Source organism: Candoia aspera, chromosome 3 (genome assembly GCF_035149785.1).
Source record: "Candoia aspera isolate rCanAsp1 chromosome 3, rCanAsp1.hap2, whole genome shotgun sequence".
In the NCBI taxonomy this organism is placed as follows: domain Eukaryota; kingdom Metazoa; phylum Chordata; class Lepidosauria; order Squamata; family Boidae; genus Candoia; species Candoia aspera.
Window position 1 is genome coordinate 206,714,918 of NC_086155.1, and position 23,504 is coordinate 206,738,421.

A 23,504-nucleotide genomic window follows, 5' to 3' on the forward strand; every position below is an offset into this window, starting at 1 on the left:
GCGGGTCTGAGGCTCCAGTAAGGGCCCTCGGGGTGCCCACCCCTGGCTGGGCAGCAGCAGCAGGACGGCGGGAGTTGGGTTGACGCTCAGGTACGTGTGAAGTCCCTTTGCTGGGGAGGGGCGGTGCGTGTGTGTCTCCACGCTGCTGGAGGGGTGTCCTGCTGCCCGCGGGGAGGGCCGTGCACACCGTGGGCACAGGGGGTTGGCTGTTGTTGTGATGTTTCCTTTAGCAATTTGTTGGTGATGCTTGTTTTATTTTTTTCCCCTCCTGTCCTCCTCTTTCTCTCTCCCTGTGTGTGTGTGTCCTTCTCTCTCCCCCCCCCCTTTGCACTCGATTCCCCCTCCTCCCTCCTTTCACAGACCCTCCTCCTCCTCCTCCCTCACCACCACCTCCTCCTCCTCCTCCTCCTCTTCCTCCTTCTCCCCCTCTCAGCTTGGTGCCTGGTCCTGGCGTGGCTGCCGAAGCGTCCCCGTCGATCCCTTCCGAACTAAATGCCTCTGTGACAGAATCTCTACCTTCGCCATCTTAGCCCAGCTCGCTGCTGACATGGTAAGTCCTGGCATGGCAAGCGAGCGAGCGAGCGAGCGAGCGGGGAACGAAGGGACGGACGCACGGACGGACGGACGGACGGAGGAACGCTCGCTCGGCTTCTGCCAAAAAGGCGGAGAGAGAGACGGGGGGGCAACGGAGGAAGCCGGCCAGCGTGTGACATTTCCAGCTTGGTCTGGGCACGCCTGCGTGTGCGAGAGTTGGGGGGGGTGTGTGTCTGTGTGTCTGTGCGCATTGCAAGGCTGGCGTCGGGGCGACCATTACTGCATGCCCGGATCGTGGAATGCAACACCTCCTCTTGCCTTGCACCGACTCCGACTATCCACCTCTGCACGTTTGGCGTGGCGCACAGCGCACATTGCGAGAGGCGCTAGCGAAGGCCACCCCCCTCTCTTTGAGAACCGGCGACCTGAATAACCAGCAGGATCGCGACGGTGCTGAAATGTCGTCCTCCTTTCCTGGGGAGGGGGAGGGCTGGTCTCTGCCTTGACCCCCTTTCTCACCAGCGTCCAAGCTTCTGGGGGGCGGGGGTCTGCCTCTGCTTGGGGGAGCATGGCAAATGGGTCATGCAGGCTGAGAGGCTTGGAGGTGGTCGTCTTGGCATCCAGGCCTCATTCTGTGGATTGCAGCGGACGCACACGTTGGGGCTGGAGGGCTGGATGGTGCCTCCTCGGCCTCTCTTAGTGCTGGCAGCTTAACTCCTTCTCCACCGGCTGGCTGGTGCCCATCCCCAACTCCCTCATCCAGCTCAAACTCTCTGCGGTAGATGGTCTTGGTGGTCTCAGAAGGTGGTGGCTTTGTCTTCAAGTTCAGGATGGCTTCTTCATCCTCTCCCCCTTTTGGGGTCCAAAGGGGGCCTTTGCGCTGTCCCAGAAGGAACAAAAATGCCTCAGAGACTGTTGGCCAATGGGTGCCTTTCTGGGGATGGTGGGGAGACTGTTAGAAGCCTGGGGCAGACCTCTGGCCCCAAATCAGGAGCAAAGGGGTGGAATTGTTAAATTGCAGTTGGCTCATCAAGACCAGAAGTTTGAATGAAGGAGCCTGTGAGTGGATTTTGCTTCTTTCCTAAAGGTTACCTTCATTTCCATCAGCCGATTCAGCAAACTCTGCTCCTCTCCTCGGCCAAGTTAGAAATCCGTCCCCGCCTGGGCAGCTCTCAGCTTTCCATCCTTCTGGGCTTAGCTTGGTGAAGCCCTTCTGAGGTTCCCCTCTCCCTCTTTCTACCCAAAAAGGAGAGGTAAAAGAAGATTGTGGGGTTGGGTGACGGGAAGTTTCCTGGGAAAGGCAGGTTTTCCAAGATGAAGGTTGGGTTTATTATTAGAAGCACTAATGTATTTGGTCCACTAGGTTGTCATGGAAACATCTGCACTGAAGTGGTTTTAAAAGTGCAAGGTTGCCTGAGCTGGAGGGAGGCCCAAAGCCGTTGGTACTGGGGCAGGAGAAGCTGTGGAGGGTGGTGGGCAAGCTGGGCTCCTTCCAGGGATGCCCTAAGTGGGAACCGTTACATCCTCCCAACCACCAAATTGCTCTCTTGCCCCCTTTCTCGGAGGGGATGTAGGGAGGGTGCTTGTTATCCAAGCAAGCTAGGTTTTTGCAACTTGGTCATGGGTTGGTCATGACCAAAGTGACCTATAAGCTGAACCAATTCAACAACCACACAAAATTAATGTTCTTTCTTCCCTTCATTCATCATGTCAGTCTTCCCCAAGTTGACCCCTCCAATGTGTTGGACAGGAAGTCCCAACTTTGGAACTTAGGACCTCATTGGAGGCCCCAACATGTTTAGAGGGCAACAGGTTGGGGGAAAGGCAATTTAAACTGCAGGTACCCCCCGTCCTCAATCTTATTTCCTCCTTGCTTTTTCATTTTGGTTCCATACCTACAAGGCTAAACACTTGCTTATCCTTGCAGGAACAAGCCATGGTCAGCCTGTGGCTTAGACAGTTCCTCTCTTCTCCAGATGCCTCCAAAAGTCTAGAAGTTTGTTTCAGTCTTTTTTTTAAACCACAGCTGGTTGTGTTGCCTGAACTGAGACAAAATGTGGCTTCTCTTAACAATGGTTTGTTGAAATAAGCCAGTTTGTGTTGAGGCACCTGTTTTGTTACACTACCTACATTTAGGTTTACCTATTTAAGTCTCCTTCAAGTCAGGCTTGACTCCTGCAGGTGTGGTCAAAAAAGTTATGGGCAACACACATAGAAATGGGCAGAGCTTTGATCTGACCATAATCACCACCATCTTGACTTTTTTGACCATACCTTGCAGGCACTCTAACTCCTGCTGACTTCACATGCAGTTTTCTTGGAAATGATACAGAAAGAGTCTTCAGGCTGTTTTTTGACTTCATAGGCTAATCTTTAGCCCTTGTTCCTGGGACAACCAAACTCTAAACAATGGTTAATTTGAAACAAGGCAAGTGAGATCTTCTGATCTCTTCTTCATGGTAGGAAAAGGAATGCAAAACCAAGTTAGCTACAAATCAATCCCCAAATGAAAATCAGACCTTTTTCTTGCATCCAAAGGCAGGCTAGACCCCAGCAACTTAGAAATACATATCTTCACACTTCCAGAAACTAGGTATTATGTTCCCCCTAACATACCACCATGATTGTCTCTCTTCATCAGTGTTTCTCAATCTTGGCAACTTTAAGATGTGTGGACTTCAACTCCCAGAATTCCCCAGCCAGCCATGCAGGCTGGGGAATTCTGGGAGTTGAAGTCCACACATCTTAAAGTTGCCAAGATTGAAAAAACACTGCTCTACATTATCCATTTCACTTATTCTTCATAGGTCCCAGAGAATAAGCACATCCTGCTGAGGGTAACCATGTTTAAGTTAGGCTTCTACCCCATACAAAGTCATAAGGTGGATAGTGCAATTTAGCTTTGCACACTCTGTGAACCCAGCCATTATGATGCATAAATCATAATTCATAATTCTCCGTGCTGTGTGAACCATGCCACAATGGCTTGTTCAACACATAATTATTTAAAACAAACCTATGTGCAATATATGTTAAAGCTGGTGTTGCTGTGTGCCACGAGACAGCCTCTGGCAACAGCAAGGTGGTCATATCATTAACAACCCCATTCCCATAACATGCTAACTTTGTTTAGTTTTATTCGCTGCTGGGATTCGTGTTTTGCTTTGTGTTTAGGGTGGTTTTGAAGGTGGGCGCAAGGCATAGTCTGAACCCAGAAAAATGAATGAAGTTGGGAATCAGGTGAAGCCTGTTATACAGAAACGAATGACATTTTTTAGGTGTACAGTAGTCCTTTTTTAAAAAATCTGCACTTGAGAATGTATTTTGTGAACAGGCTTGTGTAGACAAATGTGTCTATCACAAGTGCTCATTCATGAGGAAAGTTGGCATCTGTGGCATGTGAGGAGTTAGCCGGCATGATGCACAAGGGTGAACTCCGTGAAGAGGCTCCTGGCTTCTGGCCAATTTGGGTTGAACTGATATTTCATATGTTAAACTCTTCATGCAGGTAGCTTGAGGTCCGTGTGAAGCACTGGTCAAATACTGAGTGATGTTTGATTTGCTTGGAAACTGGATGACAGTCAGGAGACTTTGTTTCATTACTCAGTGTAGATGCTTGATAATCAGCATTTTGGGTTTTAGCAATTTTTTTTTAAAATCAGAAATTCTGAAGTGGAGACCCCAAGCCACAGACAGCTGCCCCAGAGAGTCCAAAAATTGTTATTCAGTTCCAGTGTAATCTGATAGAAGCAGGATTAGATTGAAAGCAGGGCCAGGTAGGACCTTCTTGACTGTGCAGGAAAATCTTGGTTTTAGCAGGCCATTGAGGGGAGAGGATGTGTGTTATTCCGAGTGTTGATTCAATCCCAATGTATCACTTTATGTCAGTTTTGGAATTAGGGCATGATGGAAATGGCATACATTGAGAGACATGATAAAAGATAGCTGCAGCCACCCAATTGCCCCCTTTTTACGTGTGGGACAAGGCTTTGATTGTGCAATTGTGGACTCCATTTTGATTTTTAACACACACACAAACCCATCACTGAGACCCCTACATGACTTGAAGAAAACAGTCCAGCTTGTTTCAGAACAACAGATGTCAGATGTTAAGTGTGGTTGGTGTCAGAATGAAAAATTGGCTTGTTGTAGCTAGCAAAGGCCACTAAGTCAGAGTCTATTAAACCAAGAGTTGGCTATATGGAAGCAACAAGGAAATGAAGCTAAATTTAGTTTTTCTCCTGACCTCACACACTCCTTGGACAATGTAGGGTAAAATTGTACTATCCCATTTTCTGGGTTGAGTTCTGCTGATGGTGAAGAATTGTGTAAATATGGTTGCTCCTTCCTATCCATTAGAAAGGGAGAAGATCAAGTGTAGGAGAAACACCACTCAGTTCCCCCCATTGGTGATGGTGGCACCTGCCAGACCTGGAAAATGGCGGTGTTCATCAAATGATGCCATCATGAGAATGCCACCTTTAGGTATTTGCCTCCTGGCATCTGACATAACCCCCCACCCCTGCAAAGACCCACTTTGGCACAAATGTTGGGCTAGAGCACTGTTTCTCAACCTTGGCGACTTTAAGATGTCTGGACTTAGCTGGAGAATTCTGGGAGTTGAAGTCCAGACATCTTAAAGTCGCCAAGGTTGAGAAACACTGGATCAGAGCCTTTTCAGCCTTTCCTTTGAAACGTCTCACCAATTGAGGAGACCTCAACAGAACGGCCAACAGAAAGAGCTGTTTTTATTCAAACAGCCTTTGTGTTTTGAAATGTCTTCTTTTGTTTTGAAACTTCTTAGCCAAAGATGGTTCTGGTTGGGTAGATTCTGTTTATTTTAACAAATGTCTCCTTATTTGCTGGTACTTACATTTCAAGCATAATTATGAATTTTCTCTGTGCTTGTGAAACCTCCACTGAATGGACCAGTTGGGGGAAAGGGGTGTCCGGTATACCTCAAGGCCCATTAAATCACAAATTGTGTTATTCGTGGCAATTGGTGTAATTTGTCTCATTTGTGTAATGATGTAATTATACAGATAACCTGAGCTGCTGCAGATGATGTGAAATTAACATCATCTGTTAAGTTGATGTAAAATTACCCTCTGCAGCCAGACTACTTTAGATGGAATAGACTCACCCAATATTTTGGGACAAGGTCTGGACAGAAATGTGGTCCCTGGTGTCTAAAGTCTGCTAAACAGGGGAAATTTAAATCAAAGTTTCACTGGGTTTTTTATCTGTGTGACTCTCAACCTGATGACGTTCTGGAGAGTCTTAAAAGACCTGGATCTTCTCCCAGGCTCTGGGCTAGGGTGGTGGGAACTCCTGCTGAGTGGTATTTGTCTTATGTGTTGACCAGATTTGCCATCTGTTTATTGTTTTAGGCAGATCGCTATTTTTATGTTGTGTTGTACTGTGAGCTGCCCAGAGTCAGTCTGGAGTTGGGTGGCACCTAAATTGAACAAATGAATAAATAAATACAACTGCCTTGAACATAAATTTAACATACTGCCTATGTTAGATGGAACTTCAGTATTACATAAATTATATGGCCATTGCAGTGGGCATGATGCAAAAAGAACAGGATTCCTTTCCTCCACACCCCATTTTGACACGGTCTTGGAAGGATTCTGAATACAGGTCATCCTCGATTAGCAACCACAACTGGGACCAGCAATTGAGTTGTTGAGCAAAGTGGTCACTTCGTGAAACCGTGATTGGGCTTATGATCTTCTTTCAGCCTTCCAGACTGCAAAGGTCGTAAATGTGAGGATTGGTCGCAAAGTTATTTTTTCATCTTCGTCGTAACTGCAAATGGTCACTAACTGAGGACTACCTGTAGTACAATTGCAGTTGTGTAGTTGTGCTTCTACAGCGTATAGGCCAGTGTGAAGGCAATATGCTAGAAATTTGGCTGCACAACTCTAGAGCTCCCAGAGTGCTGGGAATCCAGTGTGTTTGCTTGTACACTGTGTGCTGTCAGCCCTTGTTCCACATGGCTGGGAATTTGATCCAGGGAATGATTCTCTGTTGCCCCATTTGCATTTCAGACATGCCCATCCAAGCAGCGAAAAGAGGACAAGCTTGCGAGGAAGGGCTTATAATGCGTTGTACAGTAATAGATTATCCCTGCCCGTTAGAAGTTCTTGAACAAACGGTCAAAAGCAATCTGGTAGCACCTTTTCCGACTAACAACTTTTATTAAAAGGCGTAAGTGTTGGTGAGCCGCAGCTGATGCCTTTTAATAAAATTCGTTAGTCAGAAAAGGTGCTACCAGAGCCCTCCTGATTTTTGGCTATTAACACAGTTCTCCTCCTACAGTGGACAAACTGTGAAATCAAAGACATTTATGAGTTTCAGGACCTTGTGCTGTAGTCCTCCAATCAAAGATGGCATTTATCAGGGTAGAATTTTCAGGGGGGGAAAAAAGATTCTCAGGGAAATTAGGATAGATAGGCGTTGCAGTTTGGGGAAACAGAGGCAAGAAAAGTGCATAGTGAAGGAAAAGAACCACCACAGATATGTACATATTTGTACATATTGGCATGTGTTTTGTTTTTTAGGAAGTTTTAGCTGGTTGTAGAAACGAAAAAAAAAGAAAAGAACTTAAGCATGGAAAACATTGAACACCGAATCAGAAAAAGACAGAACTGTCCGTCCTAAATTATCTGATCAAGCAGTTGCCTTCCTTTGCTCATATTAAGGCCATGAAATGCTTTGATTTGCTCTCTGAAAGTGCTTCAGAGCACCCAGGAAAAGAAAATTGATTTACAGTGTTTAGACAAGTGCTGTGTGCTGCAAAGGACATCAAATCAAAGGTCCGAGTTCATGTTGTCATTTAGCGTACAATAAGCACTCTATTTTATCTTGCTCATAAATAGGTGAGCTATTTGGGATTGTGCATAAGTGAGATACATAGCATAGGGAGTATCCATGCCATACACAGCATTCCCGGCTAATGATGAAGACAGTACCACTAGCTAGCAAGTTAAATGAATAGAACACTGGGCCACTTAAGATGTGTGGACTTCAACTCCCAGAATTCACCAGCTAGCATGCTGGTTGGGGAATTCTGGGAGTTGAAGTCCACACATCTGAAAGTGGCCAGGTCTGAAAAACATTGCACTAAATGGACAGAGAGCATTTGGCCCAGCATCGTTTCGAATACTATCCTAATTTTGCAATGATTATAATTGGGGGTTTTGCTCATAGGATGCTGAATCATAGGGAAAATGGGTAGCTAAATGCAAACATTATGTTGTTGGGTTTTTTGCAGGTTTGTTGTGCTTTAGAGTTGTCTCTGTGACCCTTTCCTTCCTAGGAATTTCCAAGCAGACTGCTAAACACAAAGGCTGTGTTTTTGAGTTGGTTTGTTGAGGGTTGCTGCCTGACAGTTTAACAAGTATAGAAGTATATGTACTGTATATTTTGCTGTTATGTTCCCTATGGGTGATGCTTTGTGGTCCTTTGTTGGGTCTTGGAGGCTGTTTGTGTATATGGGATGCCAATTTTTTTTAAAAATCTATACTTAAAAACAATGTTATGGGATACACACACAAACATAAATAATCCACCTGGATGAAGATGGAACTTGGGTGGTGGGTAACAGTCAGTGTGGACTAACTCCCCACCTACTTTTGTGACTTTGGAGTGAAAGAAACAGAAGCACCAGCTTGCTTCCCGTGGCAGGATACTTGGAACATTTCAAGTTTTTTTCCTGTTTGGAAGTTGGAAACCTCATGATATTGCAAGTTCTGTCCCACAGCTAACGCAGCATATTCTTACAGAAAAATTTGAGTGGGCTGTTTTGTCCCAGGCTGAAAGCAAAATACTCTTCCATTCCATGCTCATCCCTAGTGGAGAGGAACAGAAAAAGTCGGCTAATACGCTAATCATCACATTCTCTTTACCCAAGCCTGCTATCTACGGCTGTGCAAATCCTTTGAAAAAAGTTCTTTGAGATACACATGAGCACGGATAACATACCTCTTCCCATCAAAGCAGCTGCATCTTTTTCCAGACTCAGCCCCCCCCCCAACTTCTTAGTCTAGTGTAGCCTACATTCTCTGGTGGTCTTCCATCCAAGGACTAACAAGGATTGATCTTACTTAGCTGCTGAGGCCAAACAAAGTTGGCCAGAAGCTGCCACCAACTGAGGCTTAGAGTATTGCACCCAGCAGTAAATTGAGAGAGCATCTCATTAGGTTACCAATGTTAAAGATAAATATGACATCTGCTCAGTCTCTTTATCTATGTAATGTTTTAACAGTTGGTACTTTGACTTGAAAGTGTATTATGACTTCCCCCCTGAAGGAACAGCCAGGGGAAATAGGCAGAGACAAGGATCTTCTGTCCTGTCTGAAGGTGCTAAAACATTCACCCCAGTATTTACTTATGCATTGAAAACACTCTTCCCTTCAAAATTACAAAATTAAATCTGTGCTCCCCAGATTTCAGTTTGCAGAACAGAATAGCTATTGGGAATATGGGCTTTGAGAAACCCCAGTTATAATCATTGCAAAATTAGGGTAGTATTAGACAGCTGTAGAAGCTGTCGGCAGAGATACCTGTTCAACATGCAAATTTCCAGTTTCTGGTCTTCGTTTATTCTGGCCATGGTTTGGCTCAGCTTTTCCGTAAAAGCTTTCCTTTCCTGAAAGCTGCCATTTCCGTATGACATTTTGTAACCCTACTATGTGAGTTTTCTTGTTCTTCCTATAAAAGGCAAACACACAGTGTGTTGTTTGGATAATATGCCACATTTTATTGAGAGCTGGCACTTAGTGTTCATGAAATTTCTCTCAGGATAAACACAAGCTGGGATCTATCTTTTCTCTTCGCCTGCTTCTGTGGGTGGTGTGGAATCAGACAATGCTCACGTAACAGAATCTATGGGCTGAAGGGCATTATTTAAGTACACCAGCCAGCTCCATTGGTATAAAGTCAACTTCTCAGGCACCCCCAAACTCAGCCTGGATGTCTGCAGAAAGAAAGTTTTCACCCATATAATTGCACATCTGAAGTCCTTCTCTCTTCTGGTGGTGGATGATGTTGGCGGAGAACCATCCATAGCGACTGATTATCTGTGAGGTTGGGTGTGTGGCATTAACGATTAGGCTAAGCAGCAGAAAATAAAGCAATCTTAAGGACTGTGGTGCTAAAGCGTTTGTTGCAGTTTCTCAAAATGTATCTTCCCAAATGAAAAAGGCATCTGTATCTCTGTTTTGTTTATGAAACACTTGAGAAATTATTTCAACTTTCTCTTAGTTAGATTTAAATATGTTGTTCTGGATCTTGTACTCTAGAACAGGAGAGAACCCTAATCATCTTATGCGTGACGTCCTTTCAGGTTTCTAAATAGGGTTGTCATATCCCCCGCCATCTTCTCCCCTCAAGTCTAAACATTTGCTGTCCTTTTGATGTCTCTTCATCAGAGGTGGTTTCTAGTTCATGATAATCTGCACAACTTTTCTTTGAACCTACTCCAATTTATCTCGATCATGCCTGGATTTTATTTCTGTCTTCCAGGGTTTCAACTGTCCCATCCAGTTCTGTGTCTTCTGCTAATGACACCAGCATTTCCTTTAGGTTTTTATACAAGTCATTAATAAAAATGCTGAAGAAGACAGGTTAAGAACTGGATTTTGTTGCATTCCATCAAGGAATCAGACATTCTCGTCTGATGAGGAACTATTGATGAGCTCAGTTTTCAAGCCAGCTACAGTATGTGGTCACTAACTAGAATGTAACTTGCTAATTAGGAAGTCATGGGGTAGTTTGTCAAAGAAGAAACTACTGGCCTTCCATAGGCCTTGAAGACCTGGTTTTGTTACTGAGCTGGGGGCCCTGGGTGTATGGTTATGTTACAACATAACATGGTTATGTTAAATTGTGTTGGTTGGTTTTATCTCGGCTGCTGTATATGTTATTTATTGTTTTGTTATGATTTTTTTTCTCTTGTTTTTATTCATTGTAAGCCACCCAGAGTCATGTATTTGAGATGGGCAGCTGTATAAATTGAATGAATGAATGAATATAATGCTTTGCTGAAATCAAGATATATTATGTTCATAGAATTCCCATAATCTATTAAGTACCTTTTAAAAGAGTGAGATTTTGAGATTTAAATCCATTCAAAATAAAGAGGGACTCCCTACCATGTTCCTGTCAGTCTCAGCTTTCAATGTTTTTCTTTCATCTTGATCTTCACAATGACTTGTGGGAACACATGATCTCTTATTGGAGAGGATTGAGCCAAAATGGGAGTTGAGTAGTTCTTTGTTACCTGTAAGCATTTTAGTGCCTTCATTGGGCAGCTGCTAGGCTGCTTATTTTCTCTTCCTTTAATTTTGAACCTATATGAAAAAACCTATCTTTGTTGTTGCTTTCACCTTATCCTTATGACCCATCATTCTGAGCATTATCTTTTCTGACACCAGTTCTGCAATTCTGGCTGTCTATCCTTTTCTTTGATTACGTGGCATTCTTCTCATTTCCTTGATGTGTCTTTTTGTTCTGTGTTTATCTTATCTTTTCAAGTCTTCACTGAGCTTTTGGGCAATCTTGCTGGCTTCTTCTGTAGTCTTCCATTTTTTCCCCATTAGAACTGCTTGCAGTTCTGATTTTATTATCTTCTTGTTTTGGAACATGCAATAATCTTGAACTCCCTTTTCCCCCTTCACTTCTCATGCCAAGGAATCTTATTTAATCCTGCTCTAAGTTTCCAAAAATCACCTTTTTTCATTCCAAGATAACGTGATCAACTATGCTCAGCTTTAGTATTCCCTAGATCAATATCTTCAGCTCCTGTTCTGGAGCCTCCCTTGTTTGATTTTGCTAAATCTTTGTGCTCTCTTGTGAGTAGTGTAGCTACTGGTGTTTTCATCGAGCACTCCTGTAAGTCTGTGCTATCTACAAATAAATACCAGGTTGTTTTTAGGGGGAAAACATTGGAACATAGAACTGCAGGATCCTGTTTATTCACCTTCACATTTATTTCTTAAGGCACCACTGGTTGAATCCCTTCCCCTTCCTCTTCCCCTTCCCCTTCCCCTTCCCCTTCCCCTTCCCTTCCCTTCCCTTCCCTTCCCTTCCCTTCCCTTCCCTTCCCTCCCTCCCTCTCTTCCTCCCTCCCTCCCTTTCCCTGTTCCCTTTTCAGGTTATCAGTACACACTCTTAACTTACAGAGATAATTGGTCAGGGATTCCCCCTTAAACCCTTGTGCCAAACTGTGTGTGTGTGTGTTTTTGTTTGTTTGTTTTTTTGCCGCCTTATATTCTTGTTGCAGTCTTTGCTTACTCAGTAGGAAGCAATCATTCAATTATCCACAATGGACAGTCAGCAGCTCTCAGGACAATTCCTCTGCAATCAGGACCTATTCAAGAGATGACCTATTCACTCCTCATGACTGAACACAGCATCTCTCCAAACATGTGCCTTCTCTGGTTGTTCTCCTCTCTTCCTTGTCTCATCCTCCTGGGAAATTCCTGTTCATTCTCCCTCTTTGCTCATTAAGTGCATGTTCATCCATCATATCCATATGTTCCTCATACATCTGTTCCTGTGTAGATGTCTGTGGTTGGTTGGTTGGTTTTTTAAATTCTGTAAAAAAAAAAGTGCATTTACGTTTGTATTTTAAAACTATTTTTATGTCAGGATTCCCTGACACATTCATTTTCTCTCAACATAAGACCTACGTCTTAATTTTCTCTTTATTTTCCAGGCACAGGTCTCATAAAAACGTGTATCCTATTTAGGAAGAAGGTGAATGAGGTTATGTTCTTATCTTTAGATAAAGAAAGCAGATTATCACCCGTTCCTCTTAAAAGCACAAGAATCCTTTGTTTAAGCAACAGGCGGCATGTTGGAGGGTGGGAAAAGGACAAGAACTTTGCACACCCGAACACACAGAGAGACACAGTCCTGTCTAAATTACAGTGATGTTTGTCCTTACAATGCTTTTCAAGTGAATAATTAGTGCTTCCTTGATATTTCTTTGTGGGCCCGGAGTTCTTTATATGTTTTTGTGAGGTGGGCTGGCACAATGAAGCACAGCTGGCAGGACTGTGTAACAGACGTGGGTGAAGTCAGGATGTTCCCCCACCCCCATTTTGGTCCTTGGTGTTTCTTGTTCTTTAAAAAAAAAAAAGCTGTGCAAGCCTGGATTAAGGTTCACATGAGAATATTTACAGCTTTCCTATCCCAGGCTAGCACTGATGGTTTTCAGGAGTTGTGTAGGCTGGAGGGGGCTGCCCAAGAGGTTTGTTCAGGAAGTTCAGATGATGAGTGTGATTGTCCCTTCCTAGTTTAATCAGAACAGACCTAGCATCCTGTTTCCAACCATGGTCAGGCAGGTACATTGGAGCAGTCATAGTTAGTGTGTTAGGCTGGCTCAGAAGTTAACCAGTGAGAACTTCAAGTGGCATTGCGTGCTGCTATCTTTTCAATAGGAGTGCTAATGCATCTTCTCAGTTCCTCCAAGAAGCCATAAATCACTGTTTTCTTTGCTTAAAATGTCCTGTCCAGGAATGGGAAGCTGTACGCAGTATCATCCTGAGGGGGTTTGTGTGTAACGCTCAAAATTTGACTTCAGAATGGCCTTCAGTAGATACTACCCAATAGCACAGCTGCTGATGCTCTGCCCTGAAAATTCTCCAAAGCCATGGATAATCAATGCTTTTTTTTTTTTTTAATTTACCCAGCTTGCAATCTGTGAATGCATTTGCAAAGAGCTGGGGTATGTGTATCTCATCAGGATCATGACCAGAGCCCACAAGTAGGAAAGATCAACATTTCCCCCCCTATGCACTATTTTTCTGATGAAATTCACCCTGCCTCAAAAGCTGCTATTGGCCTCATTAGAAAAAAACATAGTTGCATGCTCCAGAAACTCTGGCACCCCTTAAAAAACCAAGTCATTTGGTTTAGGCAATACGCTAAGCTTGAATAGTTTTAATTTTCCTTCTCCTTCCCTGTCACCCCTTCTTCCCTTCGCCGTCCCTCCCTTCTTAGCATGTTGCATGCACCCGACCACATTGATTCATTTATGGTTCAGTGTATTGTATGAACTGAGAATATGGGTTGACCCAGGTAGCAGGTACATCCTGCAGACCAGCCTCCTTGTGCAAACTTCCTGTCCTAACAGCCAGGAACCACGCTGAGACGAGGAGTAGGTCTCTAGTGTTTATTACTGCTACATTAGACAGAAAATCCTAACAAATTGAAGAAGCGTGGGAAAAACCCAGCCAGATAAACCCCAAAGGCTAAGGCAGGCCTGATCTGTGTCTCTTTGAATGGCTGCTTAATTCCTCAGTACTACGCATGCGCTTTCCCCCCTGGATAGGGGCCCCCTCCTGCTCCCCATCAGTACTCATGACACTTCCCTCTGGAAGAGCCTTCTCACTTGCCTGCCTTGGTATTTAGTTGAAAGATCAAGAATTCTTTTTATTAAAAGCATACGATGTTGCTGCTCTCTAAAGCCTACCGGAATGTGTGGAACAGTTTCCGAGATCATTGTTGCCCCCTCTTCCCAAGCTTAATAAAGAGTGAGCAGGGAGTGCTTAATTGTTAATGAATAGGGCTGCATCAAGATGGCTCTTAGGCTCCGTTTTATTTACCGTAATTAAGTGGAATGGTCTGTGGACAGGCAAAATCATGCAGAAAGGGGACATTTAAGTTCTTCAATCTTTTAGCGAGTGGCAACACTATTACACGTTATGCGATCTCCAGTTTCCAGGCAAATAGCAAGCGGAGGAGGATGGGAAGAATTACGATTAGAATAAAGCTACAAACGCATTCCAGGTCTTTTTAATTTGAAATGGAAAGCAGTGCATTATTACTGCATTATTATTTATACAGCGGATGCCGTCAGTATACATGGCTTACCATCTAAAGGAGACTTGAGGCCTTTGGAAGTCTCTTCTGCATAGTTTGAGTGTTGCATTCCATCCAGAATCTTGGGACTAAGCAGTACAGAAATCTTTATAACAAGCAAATCAGTAAATAAATGCATTATAGGCAGAAAGAGGGAATTGGTGTAATTTCCCAACCTAGTTTTGCTGTCTGACCTGTATTTCCAACACATTTGGAGGACACCAGGCTGGTGAGAGGTGGGGGAGATAGAAGAAGGCGTAGCTGTTGAAGAGGGCAGACTTTTTTTTTGTTTACAGTTTTGCCTCTGGGGTACATGACATGATCCTGTCATATCAGACATACCAATATAATAGAATATACAGGTAGTCCTCACTTAATAACCACAGTTGGGACCAGAATTTCAGTTGCTAAGCAAAGTAGTCATTAAGCAAATCCAATCTGGTTTTACGACCATTTTTGTGGCAGTTGTTAAGCGAATCACTGCAGGTGTTAAGCAAAACATGTGGTCGTTAAGTGAATCATGCGGTTCCCCATTGACTTTGCTTGCCAAAAGCTGCCCAGGAAGGTCAAAAATGGTGTTCATGTGACCATGGGACGCTGCGATGGTCATAAATGCGAATCGGTTGCCAAGTGCCCAAATCGTGATCACGTGACCACAGGAACACTGCGACGGTTGTGTAAAGACCGGTTGTAAGTTGTTTTTTCCAGCACCGTTGTAAGTCCGAACCATCATTAAATGAATGGTCATTAAGCGAGGACTACCTGTATGTAGCTGTAGGGTTAAACTACAGAGTTCTTGGTGCTCTCTGAGCTTGGTTGTTCGCTTGCAGAAGTTTCATTACTGGACTATTGTTTTCTGCTTGATTGTTTGTCTGGTGTGAATCCCTGCTTATCTGGGTGTTGGCTGCTGGAGAGGATGCATTCTGGTCTCTTTGTTTCCTTCTTTACCTTTTTATTGTCTCTTTTGAATGTCTCAGCTGTCTCTTTTGAAAACCATACACCAGGAACATGGGCAGGGCAAGCGACTGCATATAAACAGGGAGCAAACCCCGCACTCACCAGCACTGATGATGTTGCCTAGTCGGGCAATGAGACGTCTGCAAGCGAACAGCCAAGCTCAGAGAGCACCCAGGACGCCACATCAGGCACATCAAAGGATCTGTAGCCTGAAGATGCTAAACACTTTTTTATATATGTTGGAAGGGTGAGTTTAGCGTGGTTCTTGCTGAGAAGGGTCAGTAAATTATTAGGTGCACTATGAGAAAACAAGGACTGTTTCCAAACACATTTGCTGTTACAGCTGATCTTGGATTTTATTTAGATACCTTGTTTTGTTTTGCACAGAATGATAGGTCCCTGCCCCAAAGACAAGGGGATATATTAGATGCAAATCACCCAACTAAAATGGAAGGAAGGGAGGGAGGGAGGGAGGAAGGACCTTTAAATAAAAACAATTGAAACTTTCTCCAGCTCCCTTTTTTAAGGAGAAAAAATTCACACCTCCCACTTGACAGATATGGAGTTGGCTAGGTTGCTAGGAACATAGTTGCTGTTGGTATCTGTTTTGCTAAGCAGTGCTGTGTTAAAATGGAAATTGAACAAGTTTATTAGGTTGTATAGTTTTTCCTCACTGCAAGTTAATCCTCACAACAATCCTGCAGAGTGGGTGAGGCCCAGGGATATGGATAGACAGACTAGGATAGATCTGCTTGCTTTCCAGAGAATATTTTGGATCTGCTAAGATTCTGAATCCACTAAGTTTTCCATAGTGATCTTTTAAATCAAAAACCCTGTAGAAAAATCATGAAATCACAATCAAAAAGGCGTGAGGGTTGTCCTTACTTTGTAAAATCTGCAAGGGGGTTGCAGAGGGTCAAACCCTGGATCGCTTACACTTCTCTGTCACAGCAACTGTCCTTTGGCATAGTGTTGCCCCAGAGATCCGCACCAGGCACTGAAAATCTGGCTGTTCTTCCAAGCCTTGGTCAGCGTGGTGACTGAGCCCTTGTAAGGTTTTGTCCAGTATGATTTGATTCTCTTTTGCATGGTCTTTGTGCTTCCATATGTCAGCGGGAAAAACCTCCCAGAAGAATTCCAATCCACAAGGTTCGATGATGCAGAGAAAAGAGTTTATTTGTAACGCGTTTGCAAAGGCAGGTCCCTCCGTGCAAGAAGGAACCCTGAATAGAGTTAACACTATACCTTTATACCCTCCTCGCCTGTCATCCCCCTCCTTTGAGGGTTCAGCTCACATTCTTCCTGTTACCTTGAAGTAGCCACTTTGATTTACAAATTTACAATGCCAGCAGGATGTCAGGATGTTCTTACAATCCTTATGTTGTTTTTGATTCTGATGGCTCACCAGATCCTAGTTTAATTTACATAAGGTCAAGATAACCGTGATTGCCTTTTTGTCAGGAAGAGAAAAAACAGACATGTGATGAAGGTAATCAACACCTCCTTGAAACATGTATGGTTATCGATCACATCCTCAAGAATGTATTTAACTTCATCCTAATTCTAATGTTTGTATATATATATCAGGGCCTGCATTTCCCCCTTCACACAAAAGTTTACACAATCCTAATAATCCCTCCCCCTTGCGTGACCTTGCTGGCGCCGGCTATTACCCACTATCTCAGCTACAAATTCTAAACCTAATGACTGTTTTAGCACCCATTTTCCTTCCTCCCCCTCCTTCCTTTCAGGCAGTCCTTTTTCTCTTTTAGATGAGTTTAAGGCACATCCAGGGGTTCTGTGAACCCCTCCTTCCTTTTCCCCCGCTCACACATATTATCCATTTCTTTTTTTTATTGTTCTGGCCTTTTTATTATAGAAAGTACCCAGAGTCTTATGGAGTCAGGCATTCTTTAAACTACTGTATGCAAATAAGTAAAACCAGTCCCAGGCTCCTTAAGGCATAAAGACTTATTTCTCAGAGCTTGGTGGGACAGAAGACTCTCTTGGCCACCTCATTACATTTGAGAAGTCAATGCAACTTCCATCTGCTCCCATCATGGGTTTACTCTAGGGAGGGATGAACCCTTGGCAAACTTTCTTCCTGCTAGCATCAGTCTAATCTGTGATGGCTTTTTCAAATCCCTTCCCGGTGATCTTCATGGTTCACTGGGAACATTCAAGCATCCCTGCTTCTTTGGTTTAGAAGTCATCCCAGTTATAAAAGCTGCAATTGCATTGGACTGCTTCAGGAAGATCAGTATGGCTGCTCTTGAAATGTCACATCTCCTTCCACTGTTAGTATTGCACAAGGAATCAAAAGGATGTGATGGGCAAATTTCTGAGCTGTACATGAAGTGAGTCAAGCAGGTAGGATCAGAGGTCAGAAGGAACCACAGGGCTCAGTCAGAAGATAATTTCCCCCCCCCCCCCGCCTTATCCCTCTCTTCCTGCAAGGTACAGATGGAGGGAAATATTTTAAAGGATGTCTTGAAGGAGGTGAGGGTTGAGTTCTGAAGGAGATAGCCTACTGATTAGGGATGGAGTGAAGAAAAGAGGGCCACCTGAAAAGAAAAGAGGACCATGCATATGCAAAGGAAGAGGAAAAGAGGAAGAAGAACATGTTTTCTTCTCCCAGGCAGATGATTTGCTAACAAAGCTCTGAATTCCCCAGTCACAGCAGGCATTATTTCCACGCTACTTGACTACAGAGATTGAAAATCCTCCCTTCCCCATTTTCTCCATGGCTGGAAAAATGACCTAGCGATGTTCCTCTTGGACAGTGGAATTTAACATCTATCCTGGCAGCAGTTATGCACAGAGTTAGAGGAGCGATGGAGATTTAAGGCGCACAAGAGTGATATCTCTGTTCTGCAGAGATGACCACTTTTTCTTCCTCTGTTCAAATCTGTACAAATGTATCAATCAATAGAAGGTCCAGACTCATCCTGATAGGTAGCAAGGAGGCCAGTTAGACCAACTCTGGTGTAGCCACTTTCAGAAGGGAGATAGAAGGGTAGAGGGGTATTGGGATGGATGGATGGATGGATAGATGAAGATAGATAGATAGATAGATAGATAGATAGATAGATAGATAGATAGATGAACATAGATAGATAGATAAATAGATAGATAGGTACTCTAGGTAGGTAGGTAGGTAGGTAGATAGATAGATATTAGATATTAGATATTTCTTAGATTCTTGTTTTCCCATCCCTCAATTCGTTTTATCCTATTTTGGTGTCCAATTTGCCTTTTTAAAAAAAGCCTGCATTAGAAAAGTCATATGATTTTTTTGTGACTTAATTTTATACTTATTGAAACAATATAGATTTTGTGGGTGCTTTCTAAGGATATACACCTAATGATATACAGTACACAATTTCTGAGCTGAAAACTACCACAGGATTTGGAAATCTGCCGGTACTGGCCCATAACTGTATTCCAGTTCATTCATAAGTTCAGGGAATTTGAACTCAGTCAGCCTCTGTTTCAATGCAAGCCAATGTTTTTACTTTATCTTTATATGAAAGCTCAAGAAAGCTCTCCATTCATTCATTCACACGTACTTCTCAGCTGCCAATTTGTGAATTTGCCATTTGACAGAAATAGTGACTCTAGACATCTTTTCTTTCTTGCAATTCTGAAAACCATCCTGGAAAAAACTGGTTTTGAAGGATGCATTTTAAACATATAAATAAATATATAACATTACTCTATGTCTGGATGTTCACACGTTTCCTAATTTATGCATTCCTGCATATACTTCTAATATGCGCATCTTTTTCAAGCAATATTTCTTAACATATTTTGATATGTCACTTTCCTCAATATTCATGCTTTGTGCATACTTTCCTCTGACACACACAGTTTTATATAGTTTTGGCAGGGGTTCAAATATTGGATAGTAGAATACAAATTAGATCAATCTTCGTTAAAGTAGGAATGGAATTAATTTCTCTCCATTCCTCAAGGGTTCCAGGTTTAATATTCAGTTGTGAAATCTGGCAGCACAGCCTTATTTATCTCACTCTCTAAAACCCTTGTCACTTTGAATAGAACTATTCAAAACTTCGAATAAAATGATTTAAAAAAATAAAAACCTTGCCACTTTGGAGATGGTTTCACCTCCTTCCTACTTCAAGGAAAATTGCAGAATTCTTCCACTGCTCTCTGGCAGCATTTCCAGGCTGGAAATCTGGAGACACCAATCCCATTTCCTCTCAACCACCTTAACTGTAAGAGAGTGTAGCTCCTTGAATCTCACATCACAGCCCTCATTTGCTTAAGTGGATCGTGGAATTCAGGATGTCTTTGCTTGGTTACGTTTGAAGTTCTTCTGTCCAGGGAAGGAGTGAAGAATGGTTTTGCTACAAGGATGAGTGGCTGTTTGGAAATATGACCAGGGTATCTTGGTATGCTTGAACTGAGTTTTTAATATGATGAACAGCTTCTGTTTGAGAAGTATGGGGAAAGAAGGAATGGGGTTGTCACCTGCATGCAGTTTTCTCTCCTTGCAGCAGGAAAAAATGGGAACTAGCTTAGTTCGGATGCTAGGGAGAGTGGAAGGCAAAAGGAAGAGGGGCCGACCAAGGGCAAGGTGGATGGATGATATTCTAGAGGTGATGGACTCGTCCCTGGGGGAGCTGGGGGTGGTGACGACCAACAGGAAGCTCTGGCGTGGGCTGGTCCATGAAGTCACGAAGAGTCGGAAGCGACTAAACGAATAAACAACAAAAGCTTAGTTCGAGAAAAATGGACATATAACTTAAGTGAGTTCTGATGGATCTTGCCACTCATCCACCCAGTCCTATGCTTTTCACTCTAAAACTCACATACAGAATGTGAGGATAAAAGCCCAATTCTGTTAGTGTTGGTTTTTAAAACATGGCATCTTAGATTTTTGAGGTTGAGTACAGCTTCAGTGCCATGAACAATTGAGGGCCTTCTCATTCTGGACTTTGGAATCAATCTAAATATATTGGTTGCAGAAACTGTTATCAAGATTTAAAATAATATCTTGATATTATCTTAGAGGTTCTCCCCACCCCCACCGCCCACAGGAAATTCTAGGGCTGTAGGCCAGCCTGGGAATTTTTAAAAAATCTAGAAGAAAGAAATGGGAAACCATTTGTGTATCCTTGAGAAGAAAGTTACATGGATGTGTCCATGAAGCCAGCAGGAGTCAAGTTTGACTTAAAAGGGCTTTTTGCTCACCAAGCCAAGTCTTGAGAAAAGGTTAAACTGGAAGAAAGTGGGCCAGTATTTGGATCAGAGAACTTGAAAAAATTCCTGGAAGAAGGCTGGGGCAAACCATTTTTATATTATTGCAAGAAAACTACATGGATGTGCCCATGAAGACACATCCAATTCAAGTTCACATTGAATTCAGGAAGATTTTTCTTTTATTTTACAATATGAAAAGCATTTTGGAGAGCAATGTTAGAGAAGCGGCTTATGCGGGGTCAAAAAAGTCAAGATGATGGTCACAACCATGTGATCAAAGTCCCACCTCTTTTATGTTTGTTATGTGTAAAACCTTATTCAGAGCTTTGCAACTGTCCTGTGTTAATTGGATTTTAATAAAGAATTCTTTAAGCTTTCTAGTGGACTGTTTTGAGAATTTCTAAAATTAAGATCTTGGTACTGGGACTGTCACATGGGTACAAAGTGGTCTCTCTCCGATTCTTCTGCCACCCTTCACAGCTCTGGCAGCAGAAGTGAACCCACTTCACCACAGGACCCCCACCAGGACACGTCAGTTTTTAAGGCTACTTTTCAATCTGGGTTTGGCGTTTTTCGGAGAGAATGCTAGTCCGGTGTTCTGGCTATCTTTGAATATGGGCACAGTGCTCTCTTAGAAGAGTGTTGGATCCATGTTTAAATATAACCCAACAAACAGCTGAAAGCGGGGAGTGGTTGTTCAAGTGTAGGAGAACAGCTCCTTCCCACCTCCCTTCACAACCACCAGCCCTCCATGTCTGACAACTATCCTTTTAGCTAATGGGGAGACAATATTCCATCTGCCAGGTCTCCAAATTCCATGCAGCTGATCCTGGAAACCATGAGGTGCTGCAGATCTCTCTAAAATGGATCAATTCTTGCCTTTGGTTGAGTTGGGTCTATTCCTGTGAAATGTTCAAAGATCTCTGGCAGAGAAGAGGCCAGGAAATGAGAGCCTTGCAAGGGAGGGAGGGCAATGGCTACCTTAGAAATGAGTGAAATCTGCCTGTAAGAAACAGGAGGAGCTCTACTCGTAAACAAGCAACAGATGGACAAAGAGTTTGGTAGTGGCTTATCTTACCCATAGCACCTTTGCCATGACTGCAAAAAGCCCAGGAGGAAGAGGTTTGAAACACTAAAAGAGATACCACCTCCATGAACTTGCTAATAAATAATGGTTTCTACCGTGGTTTCCAAGGTTCTGTGTGTTACTCTAAATTGTTGCATTCAAATGCCTTATTGAAATCCGTGTGATTCGTGCCTCCTTGGCTGTGCTTCGTTGTAAGGGATTTAACATTAATCTTGGAAACGTACGGATTTCTAAAATAGGTAAAAGTTCTTTGAGTACGTAGACACATTCAGCTGAAGGAGTTTTACTTATATAGCCACAAATAACCTCCTGCTGAACAGGGCTCTCCCTCGCCCAGAAGAAAATAAATCAGCCCCCAGGAAGATTCAGGGTAATCACCTACAGCAGCAAAAGTACGGTATCCAAATTAGGAGGGGAAAAAAATCAAGCCGTTTAATGAGTTACTATAAAAACCCTGTCAGCAGAGTTCTGCTCTCGAGCACCTTCATGTTTCTATTTTCTCTTTTTCAGAATACGGAAAAAGTACTCGTCCCTTCGGTCACGTTAATCGTCGGCTGTGGGGTGTCTTCCTTGACGCTCCTTCTCCTGATAATCATTTACATTTCAGTCTGGAGGTAAGTTCTGGGCTTCTCAGCATGAAGTGTCTCAACTTCTTTTTCCCTCTGAAAAAGGCTTGCGGGGCCTCCTGAAAAGAAGGCAGATGGTCTTGGCTACTGCCAAGTTGTAGCTATTAATCCAGGCTGGAAAGCAACAGGTCCTTAGCTTGGTCAACAGCAAGGGGCTGTCCTTCAGCCTAATTGGGCCTTGGGGCTACCAGCTGCCAAAACATGGCAGTGAAGAATAAATGGAGATAAAGAACTGAGGAGTAATTTAGGAGTTGCTGGTGTCATATCAAGCATCTAACTGTGGTCTCCACATTTAGCCACCTAGAAAACATGAATGCTTTTATTCACTGGTAGTCCTCGCTTAATGATCACGACTGGGACCAGAATTTCAGTTGCTAAGCGAAGCAGTCATTAAGTGAACCTGACCCAATTTTGTGACCTTTTTTGCAGTAGTAGTTAAGCGAATCACCACAGGCATTAAGCGAACCATCTGGTTGTTAAGCAAATCATGTAGTTCCCCATTGATTTTGCTTACCAGAAGCCAGCCGGGAGGTCAAAAATCGCAATCACATGACCACGGGATGCTGCAATGGTCATAAATGCGAACCGGCTGCCAAGCACCCAAATTGTGATCATGTGACTGCGGGGATGTTGTGATGGTCATAAATGTGAGGACCCGTCATAAGTTGTTTTTTCTAGCACGGTCATAAGTCTGAACCATCACTAAACGAATGGTTGTTAAACAAGGACTACCTGTATTTGTTTCTTGTTTGCATGTTGGCTGAGGAATTCTGGGAGTTGAAGTCCACACACCTAAAAGTTGCTGAGGTTGAAAAATTGTTCTAGATTATACAATTCCACTGAGAAAGAACTGTTTGGAGAAGTTTGTCGTGCTTCTCCCATTGTTTCAGGATAGCTCAGAAATAGTCGATCGCTCAGCATGTCCCGTGTTCTTATGGTATAACATGGCATTTAATTATTGTTGGATAGGTTGAAGTCAACGCGTTTTTGTGAAAACTGAACCTCCACCTCTTAGTTTAAAAGTACCAGTATTGTTTGCACCTATAATAAAAAGGCGGACTGTATTTTCCTTTTTTTAAAATATAAGTGTTATTAAAAGTTTTAGAGAGAACATAAAAACTAACACAAGCTAAGACAGAAATAAAGAAAACAAAGAACGAAAAAGAGAAAGTTACAGAAAGAAAAGTTAAAAAGAA

General features: G+C 43.1%; 1 protein-coding gene across 1 annotated transcript in view; it reads left to right on the forward strand.

Moving 5' to 3' along the window:
• The window catches only part of ADGRB1 (adhesion G protein-coupled receptor B1), a 236,052-nt gene that overhangs the window by 158,685 nt on the left and 53,863 nt on the right, over nucleotides 1-23,504 (forward strand). The window contains exons 17-18 of the mRNA XM_063299720.1: nucleotides 361-550; nucleotides 22,193-22,296. Coding sequence (XP_063155790.1) covers nucleotides 361-550; nucleotides 22,193-22,296 — 294 coding nt within the window. The remainder of the gene's footprint in view (nucleotides 1-360; nucleotides 551-22,192; nucleotides 22,297-23,504) is intronic.